The sequence below is a fragment of the Botryllus schlosseri genome, chromosome 6, assembly GCF_051294905.1.
Source record: "Botryllus schlosseri isolate E-star chromosome 6, Bs_hap1, whole genome shotgun sequence".
NCBI classification, from domain to species: Eukaryota; Metazoa; Chordata; class Ascidiacea; order Stolidobranchia; family Styelidae; genus Botryllus; species Botryllus schlosseri.
The window spans coordinates 4,086,618-4,111,435 of NC_137241.1; the positions used below are offsets into that span (position 1 = coordinate 4,086,618).

General features: G+C 40.8%; 2 protein-coding genes across 5 annotated transcripts in view; both read left to right on the forward strand.

Moving 5' to 3' along the window:
- Positions 1 to 11,635, forward strand: part of LOC145440917 (uncharacterized) — a 44,851-nt gene extending 33,216 nt beyond the window's left edge. For 2 of the 4 annotated variants that reach the window (XM_080318689.1, XM_080318690.1), the window contains 8 exons: positions 618 to 820; positions 1,067 to 1,231; positions 2,975 to 3,214; positions 5,823 to 6,035; positions 7,812 to 7,998; positions 8,765 to 8,994; positions 9,112 to 9,346; positions 9,953 to 11,635. In XM_080318689.1, coding sequence (XP_080174815.1) covers positions 618 to 820; positions 1,067 to 1,231; positions 2,975 to 3,214; positions 5,823 to 6,035; positions 7,812 to 7,998; positions 8,765 to 8,994; positions 9,112 to 9,346; positions 9,953 to 10,138 — 1,659 coding nt within the window. In that variant the 3' untranslated portion in view covers positions 10,139 to 11,635. The remainder of the gene's footprint in view (positions 1 to 617; positions 821 to 1,066; positions 1,232 to 2,974; positions 3,215 to 5,822; positions 6,036 to 7,811; positions 7,999 to 8,764; positions 8,995 to 9,111; positions 9,347 to 9,952) is intronic. The other 2 variants (XR_013915652.1, XM_080318691.1) reach the window with 2 other exon arrangements.
- A 1,860-nt stretch (positions 11,636 to 13,495) lies between these two features.
- Positions 13,496 to 24,308, forward strand: LOC145440476 (putative imidazolonepropionase). The gene is made up of 9 exons (XM_080318087.1): positions 13,496 to 14,372; positions 16,318 to 16,549; positions 17,007 to 17,095; positions 17,620 to 17,781; positions 18,468 to 18,693; positions 19,245 to 19,369; positions 20,373 to 20,466; positions 20,932 to 21,092; positions 23,978 to 24,308. The coding sequence occupies exons 1-9, from the start codon at positions 14,224 to 14,226 to the stop codon at positions 24,066 to 24,068; spliced, it is 1,329 nt and encodes a 442-aa protein (XP_080174213.1). The 5' UTR covers positions 13,496 to 14,223; the 3' UTR covers positions 24,069 to 24,308.
- The last annotated feature ends 510 nt before the right edge of the window (positions 24,309 to 24,818 follow it).

Here is a 24,818-nt window from a genome sequence, read left to right on the forward strand (position 1 = left end):
CACAACTCAATAATATAATTTCAGTACTCAATAATATAATTTCACAACTCAATAATATAATTTCACTTCTCCATAATATAATTTCACAACTCAATAATATTATTTCAGTACTCAATAATATAATTTCAGTACTCAATAATGAAATTTCACAACTCAATAATATAATTTCAGCACTCAATAATAAAATTTCACAACTCAATAATATAATTTCAGTACTCAATAATGAAATTTCACAACTCAATAATATAATTTCAGTACTCAATAATAAAATTTCACAACTCAATAATATAATTTCAGTACTCAATAATAAAATTTCACAACTCAATAATATAATTTCAGTACTCAATAATGAAATTTCACAACTCAATAATATAATTTCAGTGCTCAATAATGAAATTTCACAACTCAATAATATAATTTCAGTACTCAATAATATAATTTCACAACTCAATAATATAATTTCACTTCTCCATAATATAATTTCACAACTCAATAATATTATTTCAGTACTCAATAATATAATTTCAGTACTCAATAATAAAATTTCACAACTCAATAATATTATTTCAGTACTCAATAATACAATTTCAGTACTCACACCCCACCTTTACTCGCAGTCCCAAGTGTCCTTGCTGGAGCAGAAGCTGGAAGAGCGATCCCTGGAGCTGAGCGACCTGCAGCGACAAGCGGACCGGTTCTACCAAGCCGAGGCCAACGCCACCCGGCAGGTGGACTCGCTGAACGAGAGCCAGCGTCTGGCCGAATCTGCAAAGTCCCGGACCGAGCAGAGGCTGAAGGAAACGGAACTGGAGAATATAAGGTGAGGCTGATTTAGGATTAGTTGTGTTTGAATTTGCGGGGCTTAATCTTTGAAGTCGACGGTAGGACTGAGTCAAATCGAGTGACGACTATAAAAATAAAATTGACTTGTGACCCGAAACCGTGTGACTTAGTTAATAAAACCTTTCGGTGAAAATGTCTGAGAATTTATACAAGATTTGAAATCGCGACCATGAAAGTTTCGCGTTCTCTTGTAGGATTTCAAGCCTGCTGCATTTTTTTTCAGGCTCAAATCCGAATTGGAGTCTGCCAACTCGTGGAAGGACAGACTTCAAGAAAGCCGCGAACAAGACGCTCGCACCAAGGCCGGTTTGGAAGAGAAAATATCGAAGCTCGAATGCGACAGAGTGCTCGCAGAGGAGAAGCTCACCGCCGAGATGGCCGCCGCTAAGTATGTTCTAACCGAATAGTGTCTGACTATAAATTACTAACCCACTGATAGATGCAGCTTGAAGACAGTAGGTTCGTCTGCTGCGTTGATGAAAAGCAGTATTACTGGTCACCCAATCGCTGGTGACCCGGGCGCATTATCTAATAGAAAGCCACTGTCGCGCTGATTGCTAAAATAGTCCTTAAAATCTTGCCGGGGCTCTGGAACCATCCTGAAATCACCCGCAAAGTTGGAAATCCGCTTTGTTCCGAGCAACTGGGGTGCTGCAATAGGTTATTGAAGGGTTCTAACCAAGTGACAAGGCTCCGAGTCAAGTCGAGTCATTTTCAATTCACCACCGAGTCATAGCGTTAAGACTCGAGTCCGAGTTCAAGTCAATGTGTTTACTTCTCAGTATCGAGTTCAAGTCAGGTTCAGCTCACTTCTGTGAAATTCTGGTGATATCGAGAGCCTCGCATTCATAATATATTCATTTTTCTCACTCTAAACATGTTTATTCAAACCAATAAAAGACAGTTTCTGGGCCTATTTTTCAATTGTGGGTCTTGATATATGAGACTTGAATTAGTCATATGGGATGTCTCGAGTCATATGATTTGGACGAGTCGTGCGCAATGACTTGAGTACAAGTCGAGTCAGTACACAAATTGACTCGAGCCAAGTCAAGTCATTGTCCAGTTTTGAGAAAATGACTCGAGTCAACGAAAACTTGCGTCATCATTGTTGTGTGCATCAGATGATAGCTCAATTAGGGTTGTCCAAAATTTGGAAAATCTCAAAAAGTCTCCGTGATTGTGTCTCATTCTATAGATTATTGATAAAAAACAACAATTAGCCTGAAAGAAGCTTACAGGAAAGCCGTTAAGATTTCGGCCAAAGCGTTTCTGCAGGATCAATAAGGACTTTGACATACCATATCCAGCACAGCCTGTGCTAGTGTTCGTACATTACCACCTCTTTTCTGCGTTATCATTAAGGACTTCAACAACTCCTACAAGTGCATTCAATTTGTTGTAGGCATCTGATAAATACCAAGCATAACCGGCGGATTCCGCCGATCCCTAGAGCATTCAAAACGTCACCTATATACTACAGCTTCAGCCCAATAAGATCACACAAAGTATAGTGTCATTGTTAAGCTTTATATATTTGTATTCCCTGATGGTGGATCCGTACTGAAACGGTGAATTCGCTCAACACTTGCATAAGCGCCTTTGCTTTCTCTCGAAGAAAACACGACATGTAGGCTTCAGCCGTTTCCTTCACAATAAAGCAGTCATGCTGTAAAAGCTTCTGTGAAGCAGGTGTTGTTTGTTCATCATGTATTTCGTACCTCAACATGTCCTGAATTGATCTTAACTCATCACCTGCCAAACTACTAACAATGCGCACTCAGAATCCCCGCCGGTAGCAGACTTCTTGAACACCTAATAAGCAAGCTGCTGCTGCCGTGGTCATTGAAGCATAGCCGAATAGCCAATCAAGAGCCGTGGTTATTTGATTACTAGTCTTCTCGCCGTTCTATGGTCAGTGGCACGCCCATTCTTGAGCAGCTACTTTCAAACGCTTTGGCCGAAATCTTAACGGCTTTCCTGTAAGCTTCTTTCAGGCTAATTGTTGTTTTTTATCAATAATCTATAGAATGAGACACAATCACGGAGACTTTTTGAGATTTTCCAAATTTTGGACAACCCTATAGCTCATACATTTCTGCCTCCAATTTATAATCATTTTTCTCCACAGAATATTGAAATCCGAAGCCGACGGCCATAAGAGCATGTGGGAGTCTGAAGTGAAATCCAGATCGAAGCTGGAAGTGGAGCTGTCGAAAGTCGCGAAAGAAGCGCAAGACGAACGCGTCAAGGCACAGACGCTGCGTGACGACCTCACCACGGCTGTGAAAGAGAAGAAGTCCTACAAAACCAAGTACGAGCAATTGAAGAGAGAGAAGGTGGATGCGGAAAGAAGGGCCGAGTCTTACAGGTTGGTTGTACTCTTGTTACAATGCTATGTGTTAGGGCAGGCGCGGAATTTAAGCCTTCCGATTGTATGCGAACCCTTTTCTCCTTTGAAATGTTTTCTCTACAATGTTTAGTGATAGTTTTGCACATTTCCGATACAATTTTGGCATGGATAAGTTTCTGATATCGCTCTACGGATTTAAATGTTTCAGCAATCTGTTTACTCCATTTCCATTACATTTTTATGTTGTTTCTTTGCGTTTGTTGTTCTGATTCAGCAAGCTTAACATTATGTGTTTATATAGCCGTAGGCTAACTAATAAATAACCCGGAACGGTGCTGTCAAAAATTTTACAGAGACTAGTATGATATTTTTCCAGCGTTTCCATGTTTTTACACAATTCTTGAGCATATAGTAATAATAGGAGCATAATTTCGGTTTACAAGACAACGCACCTCAGGCCTCACTACCTTACTAGAATCATCAAAATTGATATGCCCAGCCGTATCAGTGTGCAATGCAAATTTCGCTGTATGCTTGCCACTATCATACCTAGCCTGCCTTTGTGTACTTGTCACTTCCAAGATTAACGAGCCGGAAGCATTTAAATGATCTTCCCACTTTCCAGTGGATTTTTTGTGATGTTTGCCAAGGGCGTTATACAAAAGTTCAGAAAGTTGCCTTCGTACAGTGGTGATGAGGAGGTACATTATTACATGGTGCTTAACTCACCGGCTGAGTAATTAGCTACAACAATAGAAACTATTTTCATTGTTAAAACTGCCCTTTAATAAACATAAACAGGCTATTGTTTTGGAAAGGATGAGTTCCAACTGTAATATGCCTAAAGTATCTTCAGGAAAGAGTTGATATCAGTGAAACGGGGAGCAAGTTCTGCTGAATTTATGCGAAGTGTGTTACATGTCAACATCCATTATCTAGATAGTGAAGCCAGCATTAGCATGTACACTTGTACACCTGTTTTATTTACCAGCAAAGCACAGTGTATTTAGCTCAGGATTTGTTGATTTTAGCTTCAGTTGCTTGGACAGCTAAGTGACTGATCATGTGTATAGCGTATGTATGTTGTCAGGGTACGGCAGCTTCAAATTTCTTGATTTCGTGGCAAGAGGCATACCGCTGTAACTTGGATACATTTGGAGATTAATAAAATGTCATTAGCAATCAGCTATGAGACAGACACATAATGTGTGCTGTGTATTGAGCTGATTTGATGTTATTTTTTATTGCAACTAGCACTAGAACACGTCATCAGCCGCGGCATAGAGCGGAAATTAACGCAATTCAACGCAGAAAAACCAACAGAGCCCACCGAACGAACAGTAAAAGATGTTTATATCCATCTACCTTGGATTGGCCCCATTTCCACCCGCTTTGAAAAACAATTGATTTCTGCGGTCAGTAAGTGTTACGACACAGTCAAAACCAATGTGATTTTTACAACAACACAACTGCTCCCTCAAACACGCAAAGACTCTCTGCCTGCACTTCAACAAAGTAATGTAGTGTACGAATATAAGTGCCACTGTGATTGTGGCTACGTGGGAAGAACGTCAAAACGTCTGCAGGAACGCATAAACCAACATGTCCCCAGATTCATCAGAACACGTGCTTCACGCTCAGTGAAAAGCTCACCCTTAACTCATCCGCTTAAGATTGATGCTGATCGATCAAAGGTCATTAATTCTGCCATCGGCAAACATCTGTTAGATAATCCGATTTGTGCGAATAATTATCGAGACGACCGATTTCGAATCGTTGGCGAGGCCGTTCACAATTCCATTTGTGTGCCTTGGAGTCGACTTTTATCAAAATACACCAACCAAAACTCTGTCAACAAAAGGAGTTCGTGTACCACCTAAAAATAGTACATTGAACGCTCTCTCATTCATGAAATTTCATGCTGGTGACGTCATATTTTGTGATACGATTGTTGATATATAATGTTCTTTCCATTTCTCTACTAGTTGCTGACGATTACCCCTGACGAGTGTCAGCCGAAAATATTGGGGTTTATTTCAATATGAATATATTATTCAATTGTATATTGAAATAGGGATTTGTAGGTACAGTGAAACTTATTCAAGTAGAACTAGGAAACGAAAGGTTTTTTCATTGATTGTCTGCAATACCGTAATATTTTTAATCGCAAGGGATGTTAGTAAACTGTGAATTCGGACATTGCGCATTGAGTGGCCGGGGCCTTGACTGGTTGAAATCCCTGTGTGTGTGTTCTTTCTGTCCTTGTCTGGCTGATTATAATGCAATCTGTGCGATACCGATCTCACTCGTAAAATAATGCAAATCTATTGAAAAAATACTGCTATTATATTTGTATGCCTAAATAAGTTCCTCATGGCACAGAATTTGAATATTACAATGGACAATACATTCATATTCGCAATATATTCAATTGGAAAGCTCAGAGTGAACAAATTGTGAATGAATTGTTCGTTGCAATATTTGTATGACTGTAAATTATTTCATGTTAGTTATAACAGACCTAAACAAATTCCAAATTTTTGTTACACGACCTTCGCTAAAAATAGTCAAGTATCACTGCCCTTGTCACTTTGAATATCCCCGCCAACTATCGATGACGTTCAAGGTCGGCCATGCACAATGCGGGCCGTAAGGCCGCGGACACGGAGTCCGAATGTGACAGCCAGATATCGATGATGGACGAGCAACACGCGGCCGAGACCGCTCGCCGTGAAAACACGATCTCAAAGCTGCGGGAACAGGTCACTGATCTCATGCAGCAGTTGAAGGATAGCAAGAGGCCGTACTTTCCTAACGGACCTGCAGAGACCGGCTTCGGGTGGGTGCCTGCCGGGTGTAAAATGTTGTGCCTGTACGATGGGTGTAGTTACTAGTTATTGTGACATTTTGGGTACTTGCAGATTGCCGTGTAGCTGATTTTAGTTCATGTACTCATAGGTTGTTAGTAGAAAAATACTTTGACTTTTTTGTACTAATCAAGGCATAGCTTTTTCGTACTCGTATTTGATGGTTGACTAGTTTCTCTTCCTCTTAGATATTCTTTTACTCCTTACACATGAATTTGAGAAGTAGAAACTAGTTTGGGACAATCAAGTAGTTACTCAAGTGGTTTTATACTTTATGACACTACTTGAGTACTTTTCTAGCCTTACATTTTGTACTCCGAGTACTTTGGCTTGGCGTGTCTTGAAAATCGGAACTTTTACTTGACTACTAACGCTGACTATTTTCAGCACCTCTCTGTATAGGCCCTCCTATGTCTTCTGCAAAAGTGTCTCGTGATTTGTGTATTCGTCCATCAGGATGTATGACTATTCGTTTAGTACGTTCGTTTGCGTGTTAGTGGGTTAACATTTAGATACGTTGTGATCTAAATGAAATCAGAGATGTCCAAAGAATCCAGCGCATGAAAAAATTCCTATTTATGTACTCGGTTGCATGTTGCCTGCAAAATGACGGTGTGTTTTTCGACCTTCGTGACTCGTTACCTGTTTTTCTACTCTTTGAGATGCCACACAACTTTGTCGCGTCTGAATTCGGATATATTCATTATTTTACATTTAAAACGTTAGTAGCCTATATCTAATCGCTGTGTTTCCTGGATGAACTGCATATTCAAGCATTGTCAAAGTGTTGTTTAATGTTATTTTATCCTATTGGTAATGGTGTTGTTTGCTGGATTAACCATAGCCTGTAATTTTATGGTCAAACTGTTATTGTTACCAGCAAATCTTATCCAACTTTATGTGCCACGATTAACAGTTCTAATCAGACGGTTAGTATTCTCCAAGATACGCTAACTTTACAATCTTCGCCTTTAGGGTTGATGCTATAGTGCTTGTGTTACTGTAAGAAAATATGTGTTTGGGTGTGCTAACACTTTTACTGTGGAATCTGTCATCACCGAGAAATCAAAGTTGGATTGACACTTTGATGTATCGTCAGTTGTAATCAATCTTTTGCAGTACGGATATCATGCCGCATCAGCCTGTCTTTTCCAATCTTGATACTGGTAATGTCACGCACTTTCTCCTACACCGGACTTGTACAAACGACCAATCTAGTGGGTTTAATAATCAACTAACTACTTGGTTTTTTTTTCAGTAGTTGTAGGTGTAGTTATGAATTTTTAAAAGTGAATAGTCCTAGTTGTAGTTCCCCTTTTAAAAAATAATTAGTTGCCGAATAACTAGAAATCATGTGACGTCGTTTATCGTTAATCATGATACCGTTATTCTGTTGTGTGATGTTTTTGCATCCATTGCTAGCTCATAATCATCACTATATTAACAATGACGTAGCCAGGGAGTGGGTTTTAGGGGTCGGAGCCCCTCTCATTTCAAACTCAAAACCCGTCCTTTTGAGAAGCCGGTTCTATCTCTCACAACTTTTTCCTCATTCGCAATTCGTTAATTCGTATTATCAGCTACTAGTTGATTAGTTGCTGATGTTTAATGGTCGTTAGTTCTAGATGTAGTTGCACATTTTGAAAATCCAGTAGTTAGTGCAAGTCATAGACTCAAGGATCGACTGTGCCCGGCGTAGGAAGTTGTGCACAAAATACTGCGCATAATAACGGTGTGATATTTTACAGCGGCGACGAAATCCGAAAGCTTCAATTTGAAAACGGGAAGTTGAAGGAAGAATTGGAGCAGCTGAGAACTCACATCAAAGAGAGTTACGTCGACAAGGCAGAATTGGAAGCCGCCAGACAGGAAGAGAGAATCAAAGCGCAAGCGACATTGGCGCCGACCCTCGACCAAGTCAACTCGTTCTTAAAGGTAATGCTTCCATGATCCTAACTGTAGTCGGATGAAGATACACTGTGCTGAACTTGATGAGGAATAGTTCTTGTATGACCACATAGCCTGACGTGAAGGGGTCTCATATTAGTGATGACAAAATTGGTTTAGGAAGTTTTTGTGACGATGATGGAACAAAATATTTTGTTACTCTCAAACGGGCTTTTAAAGGGGCACTGCACTCTAAAAATGATGTGATCTCAGATTGAAGGGCAAAACGATGAAAAAAATTTGGCCGCAGCCGTTTTCTTCAGAACGCCACCGTAATGGAGCTGCAATTTAATGAAATTTCCACAGTAACTTGACGCTCCAGCAGTCACGCAGAGATCAAACTTTTTATAGTTGTTAGCCGATGTTATGAAGGAAATACCGGTATGTCGTACACGCCAAGTTGGTTCAGATACCGCCTTTTCTAAAATATGTAAAATGACTTGACTCGAGTTGAGGCAATTTGTGTATTGACTAAACTCGTATGACTCGAGACTCGAACTTCCAAGTTTTGCGTTGCGTTGTAACTTCAAAGAATAGTAAGCCGCCACATTATTGGTTTTTCGTCTATCAGTACTGGTGTTTGCAAATACGGCCAGAAACTGTGTAAAGTGAGGAAGTTCACCATATTATAAATGTGAGGCAGTTAATATTACCCTAAAAGAGTGGGTTGAACAGGATTAAACTTGAAAATGAAGAGTGAACACAATGACTTTGACTCGGTGGTGATTGAAAATGACCCCTTTTTCCTCTCCAGAACCAGCAAATCGCCCAAGAATTTCGCGATCAGCTGATCCAGAAACGGGAGGAGAGTACCGCCATGAAAGCCGCCATGAGGATCGCCTCTCTGGAGGAGGAGGTGAGAACGCTCAAGAGGAGGCAGGACGACGAATCGTACCGGATGTTCCAACGGCAGGAAGCCGAAATGGCTCAGCTTTACGAGAGCGCCAAGCGTAAAAACGAAGTGCTCGAACAGCAGCTGTGCAGGTACGATTCGCGTGAATTCCGTGACTTGCAAATCAATGTATCGAAATGACGTGTGACTCAGCAGCGACTCGATCCCTTACGATTCGAGAGGAAATACGGACCAGATTTTTCTTGCAGAGCAAACGGGAAAGTGGAGGAATACAAGGGTTACTGGATCAAAGAGAGGAAGAAATTCCAGAACTTCTTTAGCAACACCCTGGGTGGTAGCGTCGTGCCCAACGGGACAGACCTGTCCGCCAATTTTGCCGTCAACAACACCTTCGGATCGTCTCCGGCCGCTCTCGAAAAGCAACCACTCCCGGGCTTCACTTCCACGCCCAAGAGAGACGCGCAGGATCCTTTATTAACCCAAGTGAGTTGTTGTTTTGGTATTGATAGTGTTTTAACTGCTGTGGTCATTTACACCAGGCTGATATTCTTTATTATGAACCCGAGCAATGTACCGATAAAACAGATAACTAGCACCTTCACCGATAACTCTTCTAAATTCAGCCGGTTTTCAAAGATATGGTATCTATGTTAAAGGGGCACTGCACTCTAAAAATGATGTGGTCTCAAATTGAAGGGCGAAACGAAAAAAAAATTTTGGCCGCAGCCATTTTCTTCAGAACGCCACCGTAATGGAGCTGCAATGTATTGAAATTTCCAAAGCAAGTTCACGCTCCAGCAGTCATGCAGAGTTCGAACTTTATATCGTTGTCAGCCGATGTTATGAAGGAAATATGTCGTACACGCCAAGGTGGTTTAGATACCGCGTTCAACGGAAGATGTCCAGTCAGGAGATTTATGTCAAAATCGGGCCCAGTGTATTCTATTTCTTTAGGACAGAAATAGATCATGTCCTATTCTTATGTATAAAACATTGTTAGACATGATCTATTTCTGCCCTCGTTTTCCATGGGCAAAGCCGATCCTGCTCGGATAAAATAAGCCTGACTGACATCTCTTTTCATCGCAGCTGAGGAGTAAGCTAGACGCCACGATAGCCGAACGCCTGAACGGCGCACGGGAAACGTTACCTAACGGGCACGCGTCTTCGGGAAGCAGTTCCAACACGCCGAGATCCAACAGCCGTCACACCACGGGAGCCGCTTCCGGGCAGAACTCGGCTCAAAACGAATATCTGTCGTTTCTTCTCACGTAGCCAAAATTGTTGATTTGCACGTTATGTCCTGCGTTTGCCATCATTTTGTATTATACTATTTACTCGACTAAACTAGACATGGTTTTATTTTGCGATGCGCGTTTCTGAGCACTGATGATTGACGTTAGGGCTGGGCGATAACGAGTACTGAGTGATTCGAGTCTGAATAGAGTTTTAGGCGTGGAATTGAGTCTTCGTGTATCACTCACAATGAAGACATAACAGTGCGGATGATTTGGTAAGTTTAAGTTTTGGTGATGGGCTTGTTGATGTACAATGTTCTTTTCAATTCTCCACTAGTAGCTGACGATTACCCCTGACGAGTGTCAGCCGGAAATATTGGGGTTTATTTCAATTCGAACATATCATTCAATTGCATATTAAAGTTCTCTACCTCCTAGAACCTCTTAAAAGTTCAAATATGTCACTTTTAGCGCATGGGTTTCCATTCTCTCCCTCGGAAAAAAGGGAAAACATCATTTTAATTGAACAATAAATAGTCTGTCCAGTTATATTAAGGTAAATTTATAGATAACTTATTTTAAATATTATTTTATCGAATTTTCATAGATTTTTGAAAAAATGTCCTACCATGTTACAGATAATTTCATCATTTACATTATGCAGAAATGCAATTTCCGCTAATGTGCGTGGCTTCGTAATACAGGTTTCAGATGCTATGATACGACCAATCGGGGTTTCAAGGATTCTACGGTGACTAAAAAAGTATTAAAACTGTAGTTCCCGTATATTATATAACTCCTTGTCAGCTAATACTCGGTTCGGATTCGTGTACTCGAATCGTTATGCTCAGCCCTATTGACAAGTACACACAGTATCTGTGCCGACAAAAATACTGTATTCATATTCTCGACAGGATAGAGATATATGCATAGGGAGCCTTTGTGTGTAATCGCTTGCTCGTTTCTTGATTTCCAGAACAATTTACTTTTGTAGAAAGTCTGACGCTTATCTCATGACACATTTATATTACACACCCCGTTAATTTGCGCATATTTAAAGCTACACTATATAATATTATACCACGCTACTGTGTCGATTGTGCGTTCGGCAGGGCCCTTACCTGCATTCGTTATTATTTATAATGCGTTAATTCCGTCGGTTCTCGGCGGGCCATATTCTCTGTTGGGGTACATTTTCATAGTTACTGTATAGCTGTGTATTTCCGACCATCTGTTACATATTTGCTATACTGTTTCTAACGAGTGTCTTATGTCGTGCTACTTCTACCCTTGAATATATATTTTTGTACTGCTCCTATTGCCTGTCAGTCTACGGGAGATTCTGTTTTAGCGTCTCAGTCGTTCCCGGGAAAAATTCCAGCAAATCGGTTGTCAATGTCACGGTCGTATTTATTCACTCGATTGGTGCTTTCGACAAATATGGTGTTATGAATTGCGATGTTGCATATATCCGTTTTGATTCCTACTGATTCCGCGATATAGGCTTCTTTTTTAATAAAATGTCAACGAAAAATGAGACTTGTTATTTGCGAAATAAGGTGACGTTTTCTTGGTAGATGAGTGCGATAGGTGGCTATGGTCAATGGTCTTGGCTACGGAATGGTTTCGATTTGTCGTACATCTCGTGTTATGGTTGGTAATTGCGTTGTTTATGTAACGATAGGCGAGGTTGTAACAGTTTTCATAGTTAGAACTTCAGTTACCTTTATGATTCTATCTGTCTAGTGTGCACTACCCAGGCCCGAGTATCAGGTGTTTGCTTATTTCTATGTAGTTAAAGCTTCTACTTTACAAGCTGCCAGTGTTGGGATGACTCGAGTCATGACTTGACTCGAGTCAACTTTTTCGCATGACTTGACTTGACTCGAGTCACTTTGCAAAAATGACTTGACTTGACTCGGCGCTTCAAAAATGTGGATTGACTCGTGACTCGGAGCAAAATGTACGAGTCAATTTCAAGTCGTCGACTAAATCAGTGTATAAATTCATGTGTATAAAGATTATTCGCGATACGTCGGTAACACTTGTGAGAGCAACCAGTCATTCACTTATTGTACGTTTCAATGGTCCTCCCTTGTTACATCACAAATAAGTTGGCCGCAAACGTAATGATCGCAGCTTACGTCACCGTAGCCGTGGAGCCGACTTTCATCAAGATACACCAATCAAAACTCTGTCAACAAAAGGAGTTCGTGTACCACCTAAAATAGTACATTAAACGCTCTCTCATTCGACATTCCATGTTGACGTCACAGTTTGTGATACGATTGTTGATATACAATGTTCTTTCCAATTCTCTAGTAGTTGTTGACGATTTCCCCTGACGAGTGTCAGCCGAAAATATTCGGGTTCATTTCAATATGAATATACTATTCAATAGTCATCGTAGTAGTAGTAGTAGATTAATAGCAACGTATCTAATGACTCGGCGCTTGCATTGTGCTGTGCTCCCCTTTACCAACCCTCTTGTATGATTTAAATCGAACATAGTTTGTGCGTTTATATTCTCACGGACGTGTAGATGGGTAGTGTATTGTACCATATCAATTTGTTTAAACTTCCCGAGGCTTCGTATTCGATCCTCTATTTTGGCCAATGATACATATATCATTGATTTAGGGTGATAATAACAGACTTTAGCATGTAACTATACAGTTACTCACATATTTTATTATAAGTTCTACGTGGTGTGTGCGATACGACGCCTTTTTGCATGTGCATTTAACTTCATATTCGTTATTTGTTTCAAGATGAAATGCTAATTTATCGGTCTTTCACACAGCTGACCAAATGTTGCGACTTTGAATCATCAATTATACGTCGAAAATTCAATTTGACTTGAATTGTGACTTGACTCGTGACTTGACTTGACTCGACTTGACTCGAGTCACCTCTAAAAATTGAGTGACTTGACTTGACTCGAGTCAAAATCTGCAATGACTCGAGATGACTCGTGACTCGAAGGCAGTGACTTGATCCCAACACTGCAAGCTGCCAGTCTAGTTGGTTTATGGTCAACTAACTGCTGTCCCCGTGATTGGTTCCAGTTGTAGTTGCGGATTTTGAAAAGGAAATAGTTACCGAACTACTAGAGAACACCTATCGTCATTTGTCTGTAATCGTGATGCCAGTGCTCTGTTGTGTGATGTTCTTGTGGCCATTGCTAGCTCAGATGTAATCGCTACTAACAGTGGCTTAAAGGATTTTTGAAGGTCGTTACTTCTCGTTCTAGTTGGACATTTTGAACATCCAGTAGTTTCTACGAGTATGATCAGTATTCCAGGTCGTGCGTGTTAGAATTACACCATCGTACAGGCATCACTATCTTGATTGACAAGGTTGTATGCACGACTAGTCACGCACAGGCCGTATTGATAACGGGAAACAACCGTTCCGTATGATTTTCCCGACGCACGTTACTGTCAGTTCGGATGCACCTTACCTTTACATTTGCTGCTTAGTGCGTATGTTTTGATGCTTTTAGCAGAATATCCGGTAATTTAAGGACATGCATGTTATTGTTGTTGAGAAATTTTGTACGTCGAGGCTCATATATTCAGAGTATCAAGTCAACTCAATGTCGATAACGCCGCTGCGTTGCGGTGTTATGTTTTTCCTGCCGATCTTACAACGTAGCAGAGGCGTGAATCGTACAAGAGCGCGTAACGGCATTGATAATCCTGAATCAGTGTTGTATTTTGTTGGTATAAGAATACCGTATCGAGCGGAACAACACAACAGGATATGTGGATTCGGAATACACTGTAACGTTGCGAGCATGTAGTGTAGCCAAAACCGTTCCACGCACGTGTACTTGTGTTTATCATGCCCAGTAATTACTCATCTCTACAGAATCTCGTAGCGTGCATCATCGTGCTCACTAAAGTATGGAGACAGATTTAGGAAGGAGCCGGAATACCCCAACGCTTTCGGCCTGCCTCAGTTAGAATTTTGTACGAATGCAACATCGTAAATTGTTAGTATGCGTAGTTTTACATATGAGTTCTGCTTTGCAAGAGAATGTTTCCCTATTTAGTGCAGGTGTAGGATTTGATTTCGTTTTGGTTGTCTCTGTAATAAGCACTGCAGGCTGTAAATAAAATGAAACCCCGATTACTTGTCCGTGGTGCTGCTCAAATTGTACAGGTTTGCGATGCCAAGCAGACTATGGTAGCTGGTGATGCGTCGAAGGAAATTGCGGTGTTTGAAACGGATGACTGCGTTGGTGGATACGCTCTTGTTGTCAATGAGTGAGTGTAGCGTGTTTAACTAGGAAATAAAAATGCAATTTGGCGAAACTATTCCGTTGTATGTCGTAATTTCTACAACAAACACTAATCTGTTTTCGAGGTTGTTATATTACCTCCCGAATGCGTCAACACTTGGCTGATTTCGAGAAACAACTACCAACGTATTCGCTTCATCGTAGTAAATTTCGGTGGCAACAACGATGGTTGTAACTGTTGTTTATGGTGTTTGGTGACTAGGGCTGTTCAAAAAGAACCTTTTTTCCTGAATCTTGAGGGTTACTTGATTAAATCGTTAGGTTGCCTTAAAAAACGACGCACACCAAATTTGAATTCATTCCAACCAATATTCGCGGATTTCGTAGAGTTTGAAAATTTTGAATTTGCCTAAAAATGCAAAAAAAAAATTTTTTCAAATTTTTCTGCCAACCCCATGAAATTGTTGCGCTGTCTTCGAAAACGATGCCAAACAAATTTGACTCAATTCAAAGCCGTAGAAGTGGAGTTATTTCAGTTTTTCTTTGATAATTCTGGGATTATCCTTGATTGGTGCATCATCCCCGAATTATCATCAAAAAACTTGAATAACTCGGCTTCTGCAGCTTGAAATTGAGTCAAATTTGTTTTGCATCGTTTTTGAAGACAGTGCAACAATTTCATAAGGTTGGAAGGAAAATTGGAAAAAAAAATTTTTTTTGCATTTTTAGGCAAATTCAAAATTTTCAAACTCTACGAAATCCGCGAATATTGGTTGGAATGAATTCAAATTTGGTGTGCGTCATTTTTTAAGGCAACCTAACGATTTAATCAGGTAACCCGCAAGATTAAGGAAAAAAGGTTATTTTTGAACAGCCCTATTGTTGACCACAATGGTCATTTACACCAGGCCGATATTCCTTATTTTTGATTCCGTAACTGCCGACTTGTAGCACGGCCCAATTCTATCTCGCTAGGTTTTTGTATAACACACCGCTTACGCGGATGAGATGGTCTTATGCATCTTGTGCATGAAAATAACAGCACCGCTAATTATGACTACGCCTCGGGCACAATCCCTCGTGGCGGACAACAGACCTCATTTTCGAATTGAAAAAGAAGGGCCATCACTGTGGTGGCTTTGCCCTAATTTAACCTGTCGCCTATATAGCAGAGAAATTCAGTTTTCAAACTGGCTCGAATCCTGCTATTGGACTCCAATATTTCCTTATGGAAAGTTTTCCACTTCCGCGATACGATTACAACTAACTGCATCGAACTTACGGTTTCGATGACCCATTTTCCCATTAGCACCAGCGCTTACTCAATCAGGTTTATTAATATTTTCATCGTTTCAAAACATCACAAGACTGCGATACAATGAAAAGATAGGAAGGTGTCGAAACAACTTGGAATAGCCATTAAGATCAGACACCCACCTTAGCCTAGGCGAAGTAAATAAGAGGCATGCACAGATTGCACACTGAATGAAAAGTAATGCAGAGAATATAAGACGCAAGCGACAAAATGAGGTGGCGGAGGGCGAGGTCGATGTTAGGTCGTGGTCCGGCAATCCTGAAGACTTGCTAGTATTGATTTAGAAGAAATTGCTTGTATTTCGACTTGAATGCGGACATGCTCGACGACTGTCGGATAGCCGGCGAGATGCTGTTCCACAATTGGGGTCCGGCATACTTGATAGAGCAATGCGTTTTCTTGTATTCAGTCCTGATCATATGGTAGTTGTTCTTCGATGACGCGCGTGTGCTGTACTTTAGACAACCAAATATTCCATTTTGATCAGAATAGTCTTTTAACACAATATATTCAGTTATTCACTGGTGCCCAAGATGGGCTGTAATCCGAACAGAAGGTCTTTTCGAAACGCCACGCGCATAGCTAATTAGCTATAGCGGGAAACAACAACACGCTATATTCGATAAACCGATCGATTCGTAGTATGCCATTCCAGAAACGGAATTATCAGCGATATCGACACCGATGTGGCGATCCGGCATAAGTATAACTACGGAGAAGGCTCCGGAATACAAGCCGAAGATGTCTTCGACGAAGTCATTGACGCAAGGGGCTGCTGCGTTCTTCCCGGCCTAGTCGACGCCCATACTCATCCCGTTTGGGCCGGAGATCGGGTCAATGAATTTGCGATGAAGTTAGCGGGGGCGACCTATATGGACGTGCATAAGGTAAGCCCGAACGAAAAAGGATCATAAATATGCCATTTCATGCACTACAAGTACCATTCGAACCTGAGACCGTCTGTACCCCTCTTATTCGGAATTTGACATATAGATAATTCTGGAACTCAATACAATTATTCGATTTTGAATTGACAAGTAGTTATCGTCCTTCCAGTGAGCGGCCAAATTACGCTTAAAGCCACAGTGGGGAACCGCTGGTGTGTGACAAAGGTTTATATCTAGGTGTATCAACAATACGCCATTGCATCGTGACTGATTCTTTTTCATCGCCACATCCGTGTATAGCAGACACTATTATTTCTTCTCATACTGGGCTGCACCGCTACGGCTATTTCACCCAATATTTATTATTATTTAAAGGTTACTCGTTACGTGGCAAGCACAGCCTACATTAGGTAAACATATTTTTCACTTTAATATACCTGCATACAATATCCAACAGGCAGGGGGCGGAATCAACTTCACGGTAACTTGCACAAGAGAAGCCAAGGAGGACGATTTGTACCAATCTTTCAAGGCCCGATTACTGAGGTTTGCCCACTGAATTTCGAAATTTGATTAGAAGACAGCATGCGTGGCGAGGATTTGGGCTTGGACATAGAATTGCTATGATTTTTCAATTTCCATGTGATATTTAGATGAATGCCAGTTATTGTTAGAATCGAATTTAAGTTTGGACTTCATTCCAAAGACATTCCAGTGGTTCTCAACCTTTTTGACCCCGCCGATCGGTAACATCTACGGAACAAATGTTGGGAACCGGTGAACCTTCAAAAATCAAATTTCACCCTAAATTTAATTAATACAAATGTATCCAATTAAAAAGTAGATATTGGAAACTTCGTTTAATGCGGCCTTTTGATATTCGACGTCTTATACGTGAGTTTGATTGTTTGGTGTCTTTTGAAAGAAGTGAGAGTTTGCTTTTTGTTAGCCTCTACTTTAATGCTAAATGCTGTCGCTACATTGTACTATCGAAATTTAACGTGCTTGCCACAGACCGAAGGTTGAGAATCACTGTTTGAAACTTCCTGTTTCTATTTTTACTGCCACAGAATGATGGCGTCCGGAACCACCCTTGTCGAATGTAAAAGCGGTTACGGCCTGGACCTGGAAACCGAAATGAAGATGCTGCGAGTCATCGACAGGGCGAGATACGACCCTGACATCCCGATACAGATATCCACCACTTACTGCGGCGCCCATTCCGTCCCAAGGTATTACTTGCGACTACAGTGATCACTTACACGAGGCCTATATTTTCTGTTAAATTTCTCATCTGCTGACCACTAGGATTTTTAAGACACCTCTATCGCGGTTCGGACTTTTTGGGTTATATTGAGCTCGGTAATGTTTTCTAGACTGACCCTTTGATCGGTTCATAAAAGTCTTGACTTCCCAACTGCTGGATTTTTGAGTAGTTCTAGTTCTAGTTCTAGTTCTAGCTGTTGATTTCGAAAATAAGTTGGTTGAAAAAGAACTAGAAAACACGTGTCGTCGTTGGTCGTGAATCGTGATACCTGTGTTCTGTTGTGTGATGTTCCTTCAGCAATTGCTAGGTCAGAGTCATCGCTACTGATTGTGGCGTAGCACGGGGTGGTTTTGGGGTGTCAACCCCTCTCATTCAAAACCGGAAGCCCAGTCCGTGAAATGAGGAATCTGTATCCAATATCTCTTATCTTATCTCTTATCTATCTGATTACTTGCTTCGAAAATGAATCTTGTTAGTTATGTTTTAGTTAGGTATTTGAGGTTTTCGAGAACTGAGTAGTTCTAGTTCTATTCACTGGTTTTGAGAAGCGAGTAGTTCTAGTTCTAGTTACCTGTTTTGAGAGGTGAGGAGTTCTAGTTCTAGTTCTGACTGGCGCGAGTAATTTTATTCACGCACACCCACAATACCCAGAGGCCGCACCGCAGACGAGGCGGTAACGGACGTGATCGAGGTGCAGCTACCTGCGATATCAAAAGAGGTACAACGCGGAAGGCTGACAGTGGACAGCATCGACGTTTTCTGCGAGAAGGGAGTCTTCAACGTGGAGCAAAGCCGCCGGATGCTACAGGCGGGCGTGGATCACGGCCTGATGATCAACTTTCACGCAGAAGAATTGAATCCGCTGAAGGGAGCCGAGGTAGGATACGAGCGGTAAAACCAAAGTGGCCAGAGTTGCTACTCACGTGGAAGTAGGAGAAACGCCGTTGAAATGTACTCAATTACAAGTAGAAATTGCAATTCCCGATTTCCGCCTTATATGGTGGAATTTAGGTGGGGAAATAGGGAGGAATCGACTATACACTTTCATCACTGCAGGTTGGGGGAAATTACTGCTAGTGGATGTTGAAAACGACAGACCTGAAAAGAATTCGAGTAAGCATTTTAAAAAGTAGATTTGGTCTCGCGGTCGCGTACTTTTTAGTGCAGTTTTGGACATGCCTACTTTCGCAATTGCAAGATTGTCTTCGCGACCACCGCAAAGTAACTAATGACACTGCATATAGATGCTGTTCTCCAAAATAGATTTAGTTACTACGATAAAAGGCTATTTCACGCGGTTCCTTTAAAAATTTCACTCGTAACAGTCGTAAGTATTCGAAACCGGCTCGAATTCTCTGAAAACGTACAAGTGCTCCCTCACTGATCATTACTGATCTGGATGAAATACAAACAAGATCCGCTTTTCAGATGGGTGCGGAGCTGGGGGCGCAAGCCATCAGTCACTTGGAAGAGATATCGGAAGAAGGGATCCGTGCCATGGCTCTGGTGAAATCCGTCGCGGTCCTGCTGCCGACAACTGCATACATATTAAGGTATATCGGCTAACGGCAAATGTTATCGACACCGTGATGTCAAAAGTTGGGGTAACGGAGGAATCCAGCATTCCACCGTCTCCCCGCCGTATCTCCACTAGAGCCCGACCAATTTTATCGGTTATATTATCGAGTCGATATCACACTTTGAAAGAATTATCGGTATCGCCCATTGGAGGTGAATAAAATATCCACAACAGGGTGGTATAGGAGGTCAGAAAACTATAATCCTTGTCCGCTAGACCGGGAATATGGCTGTATTTCATATAATAGCTTACATCACTTCCAAGGTGTTCAGATGCAGTACTTGTTTATTTCATGTTCGAGTATGACAATGGTCGTAGAGCTGTTGAAATAAATGCTCTGCCCTTATGAAAATGCGCCTTTTGAGGTAGATTCCGCCTCATTTGAATATCGTCTGGATATATCAGTGTTCGGTGAAGGTGTTAGATATTGATTTTATAGGTTTTGGCCGAATAAAACAAATATCGACTGGGCTCTTCTCTACGATAACTCTATTATCGAAAAGGTTACGTATTGATTATTCACACGCAAAACGTAGCACACGAAAACAAATAACTGTCACTAAAAATAGGCCTTTTCGAAGTACAAAACTTGAACATCGCAACGAACAATATATTCATTATTCATATATGCCCAAATTGTTTTCGAAATTGGTTAACCGCAATTACTGATGTTTGCTGTTGACGAGAGTCAGTCGAAAAGCTTCTAGAGCGGAATGTATTTGGCAGTATCAATGTCTGTTGCTAACCAAGACAAGACAATCGTCACTATAATTATCATATGGCATATTGTAACACAGTCGTGATAACGGTAAGATGAGCACTTGAGAGCAGCACTTCGCGTATTAATTGTTTACTCTATTCCCAATTTCCCAATGAATGGAATGAGTATCTTTAACTGTGATCCACCGCCCAGGCTATTCATCCTGTGACTGAAACGGGATTTCAGAACTAAATTAATGAATACTATTTCTTTATAGACTAAGACCGCCGCCTGCTCGGAAGATGATAGACGCAGGAGTGCCGGTCGCTTTAGGAACGGACTTCAACCCAAACGCATTTTGCACGAGCATGGTACGTTGTTGTTTGTTTGTTTGTTAATTTATCAACGACGCTGTGGAATGCCGTGAACTCGATTGGTTATATTGCACTCGCAGCATACAAAGCGAAGGCCTAGTACAAAGCTACGGACGTTGGTGTATTTTGTATATATATGACAATATCTGTAAAGTCGTGATTGATCCAAATGATCCACAGCATTATCGCAAAGTGCAATGTAATAGGCATGGTCGAAATAACACCAAATAACCGTTAATGCGATGTAGAACAGGTATTATATTCTTTGTGGTCGCATAAAAGATACAAATTTGATACACAACATTCATACTGTCATGGCGTTCTAGTGAGAGATACTCGAATGCCGAAATCCTAATAGACCTACAGAATCGAATTCAGAATCGAATCCCTCGGGTACTAAAATTCTGATCAGCCCTACTAACAAGCTCTATCGTATTTGCGTTCCCTTCCCCTTCTTTTTAGCCGTTGGTGATGCATCTGGCCTGCGTCACTTTTCACATGTCGATGCCAGAAGCTCTGAACGCGGCCACTATCAACGCCGCTGCGTCGCTGGGCAAATCAAGCCAGCACGGGTCGCTGGAAGTTGGTAAAAGGGGAGATTTAATCGTGATCGGCGCGGCAAGGTGATTATTTTGATAATTCCCAACAACCTGATAAGCGGCGTGCGCTATTGAGGCAGACTTGGACAGTTAGATAATTCTAATTTAATTCGTTAAGCTAGCGCTACGATATTCATGAATATCGTAGGCCCCCGCGTGAAGTATAGGTATGCTCTTTCAAATTCTAATCTAATTTCTGAAGTTCCTGAAAATTTTACAGGAGACCTGTGTAGTGCGAAACGAGTCGAGTCGAGCTCGGTGTATCACCCACCGTACATACGCAGACTTGCAGAAGTAGAAAATTTTCTGATCTTTAAAATTAGATTAGAATTAGTGAATTCGCGAAACACTGGGAAATTGAGTAAGTTCAGCTCATATCAAATCATTCTCACTCCCATACGTATGCGAATGGTAAATGTCTGTACAGTAGGGCTCTTCAAAAATGACTTTTTTTCTCAAATCGTACTGGCTACTTGATAAAATTGTTAGGTTACCTAATTTAAGCCTACACACCAAATTTGGTGCAATTCCAGCCAGTACCCGCTTTGCTACAGGACAAGTAAGTTTCTATTTATTAATTAAAATAAATAATAAAATGTTTGAAATTTTTCTGTTCACTCCATGAAAGCGTTAGGCTGTCTATGGAAACGACGCTCACCAAATTTGGTTCAATTCCAACCAGTGGAAGCGGAGTTATTGCCGTCGAAAAAATTTGGATTTGAATAAAATAGTATTTACGGTGAGCACAACTATGATAAATAAACTAAGAATCGGTCACCGTAAATACTATTCTATGCAAATCCAAATTTTTCGACGGCAATAACTCCGCTTCCACTGGTTGGAATTGAACCAAATTTGGTGAGCATCGTTTCTATAGACAGCCTAACACTTTCATGGAGTGAACAGAGAATTTTCAAATTTTTTATTATTTATTGTTATATAATAAATAGAAACTTTCTTCTCCTGTAGCAAAGCGGTTACTGGCTGGAACTGCACCAAATTTTGTGTGTAGGCTTAAATTAGGTTACCTAACAATTTAATCAACTAGCCAGTACGATTTGAGAAAAAGTCATTTTTGCAGAGCCCTACTGTACAGCAAGCTTGGCTCGTTGCGCACTATACAGTTCTCATGTAGCAATTCCAGGAAAACCAGAAATTAGATTAAGATTGAAATAAGAGCATGGGAACATTTCGCCAATTAGATTAGAATTAATGCAATGAAATATTTAACGAATTGAATTGGAATTAAATTACTGATGTATATATCTTTTATAGGTATGAGAACTTACATTTCACCCTCAAACTACTATAAAAATCACTGACATCTCAACAAACTTCACTATCACATCACTTTTAAAAGCTACCATGTGGTAGAATATCAGCTTATACGTCACATATCTAGTTCATGACGATAAAACATGACCCGTTGATGATTTGTGACTGAAAATTGTGATTTGGTTTGGTGCGACCTTCTCGTAAAATTACTCGATTTTGGATTGATTGGGTAATTGACTCGAGTTGAGTCGGGTCAAACGTAAAAATCAGCAAAGGACTTCCGACTCGGAACGGTGACTTGTTAATCCTGCGGACGCAACAATCTATGAAACTGAGCTTGCATTGGGTAGGGTATATAGCCATCTAATCTGGTCAGTATGGCAACCACTGGCATTCTATATGACCCCCGTGACGTATAGTTGGTTACATGCTGGGTGTTGTTTGTTCTCTTTATCGATGTTATATCGGTGGCGAGTAGGGTAGTAGTACGCTCTACAGCTGTAACACCAATGAATTATTTGCCGATTGGACATTTCTATTCCAGGGGTTCTTAACCAGGGTCCGTAGACCCCATCCTGGTACGAAGCACCACATCAGGGTGTGCGAGATGAATTGTGGAATGAGGCCTATATGCTGTGGAATATGTTCTTGGCCAATTTAACTCAACTGGAAAATAGTCTTCGCGCTACGCGCGATTTTATGTGAATACGCTTTCTGATTTTAATACAGGTACCACCAGAAATTGTGCTGAAAATGGACAGGGGCTACGAGAAATCTCATTGGAAGTAGAAGGGGTACGATTGCTAAAAAGATTCAGAAGCAATGCTATTACTATGGCTCAATAATGATGATATTTAAGTTTTTAGTGATATGTTCCAATAATAATCGAAGGCAAAATCTAACGCTGATTTAATTTGAAGTTGGCAATGCCCATAACAATAGCCTATACTTATGACGACTTTATCAAAACCAGGATTAGGCTACACCGCTCAAATGTCTGATATCAGATCAATCTTCAGTAGATTTTAAAATATTCTACATAAAATTGTGGCACGTCAAAGGTCCACTAGTTACAATATTACAACCCGACAGTTTTACGATGTCATGAGGCAAACTCTCGTATGATGTCTATAACTCATTAATTAAAAAAAATATGCCCGGCACAAAAACAATTTTATTCAAATATTTGAAACTGTGATTTTTTTCCTGTCAAGGGTGAATAATGCAATCCTAAATTAAATTTCCACGATGTTTGCGGAATGCATGTCTGCAAGGTCCCGTCAAATAAGGCCTACTTGGAAATTATACATGGAAAATCCCGATTATTGATGCTGCGGCCCGCGGCGTCAGCAAAAACTAGAAAATGGCCCGCGAGCACATTTGAGTTTGAGACCTCTGGTCTAATCAGACAACTAGAATTATCTAGTTGTACAATTCTGACTGTACGTACATTTTCCATTCTCTTACTTACGAGAATGAACTTGATTTTTGTTGTATCAAGCTCCAATACTTTGCGAATTCATTAAGTCTAAGCAAGACAAATGTGTAGCTACAATTCTATTTCTTAACTAATTTGGAAAAGCTGGCAATTTTCTAGTCTTCCGTCGCCGTACTGAGGTTCTTGTTTTTGACAGGTGGGAGCACCTAATTTACCAGTTCGGCGGGATAAGTGACATACTGAAGTATGTTGTGTGCGGAGGAAAAGTTTGCGTTTCGAAACGCTGAAACGAAATCGACATGCGGAACTGTTACAGACTACACGCACAATTGCAAATCGACTTCCTTGTCAGATAGGCTACTTTTTTTGTATCGTGCTGTTTATGTCGGTATACAGTGTAATTTTCATGTGATATGCATAGTATTTGTGCTGACGCTTGAGACCTACCGGTACCGGAATCATGACAAGGCAAAACAATCGAAAACATGCTGAAATCGAAGTATATCCGTGTCATGAAAATCGATCACGTCACGACTGTTGTTTTCAGCGGTAGATTATTAGCAGAACGGCGGATGAGATGTTGTCCAGTCATTATTAGTCACGGGAGTTGTTATTGCGGCTTGCGAATCTTGAATATCGAAGACATGCTCACATAGTTGACTGGACTGATGGATACACAGTGAAGATATAGTTGGGTGAGGAGTCGTGGATAATAAGACACGTCTACATGTTACATAGGACTTGACTTATGAAGTCTACCGGACAGGAAATGTGTAAGCAGTGTATGGCAGCATGCATATGATGCATTCACTGTCTGTATGTGACGCAAAGCCGTCGCGTGTAGGCTGAATAGCTGGCTGGCACGAATCGTTTTTATTGCGTTATCTGCCGCCTCGATGTAATTATGATCTTAGAGACGCAATTAGAATCGGCCAGGTGAGCATACGACGTGACAGTTGAGGCTTCTGGCGATCTATAAAATATGCTACTGTTGCGTGGTATGTTACTCTTCCGAGTTAACGCATGGACGTTCTCAA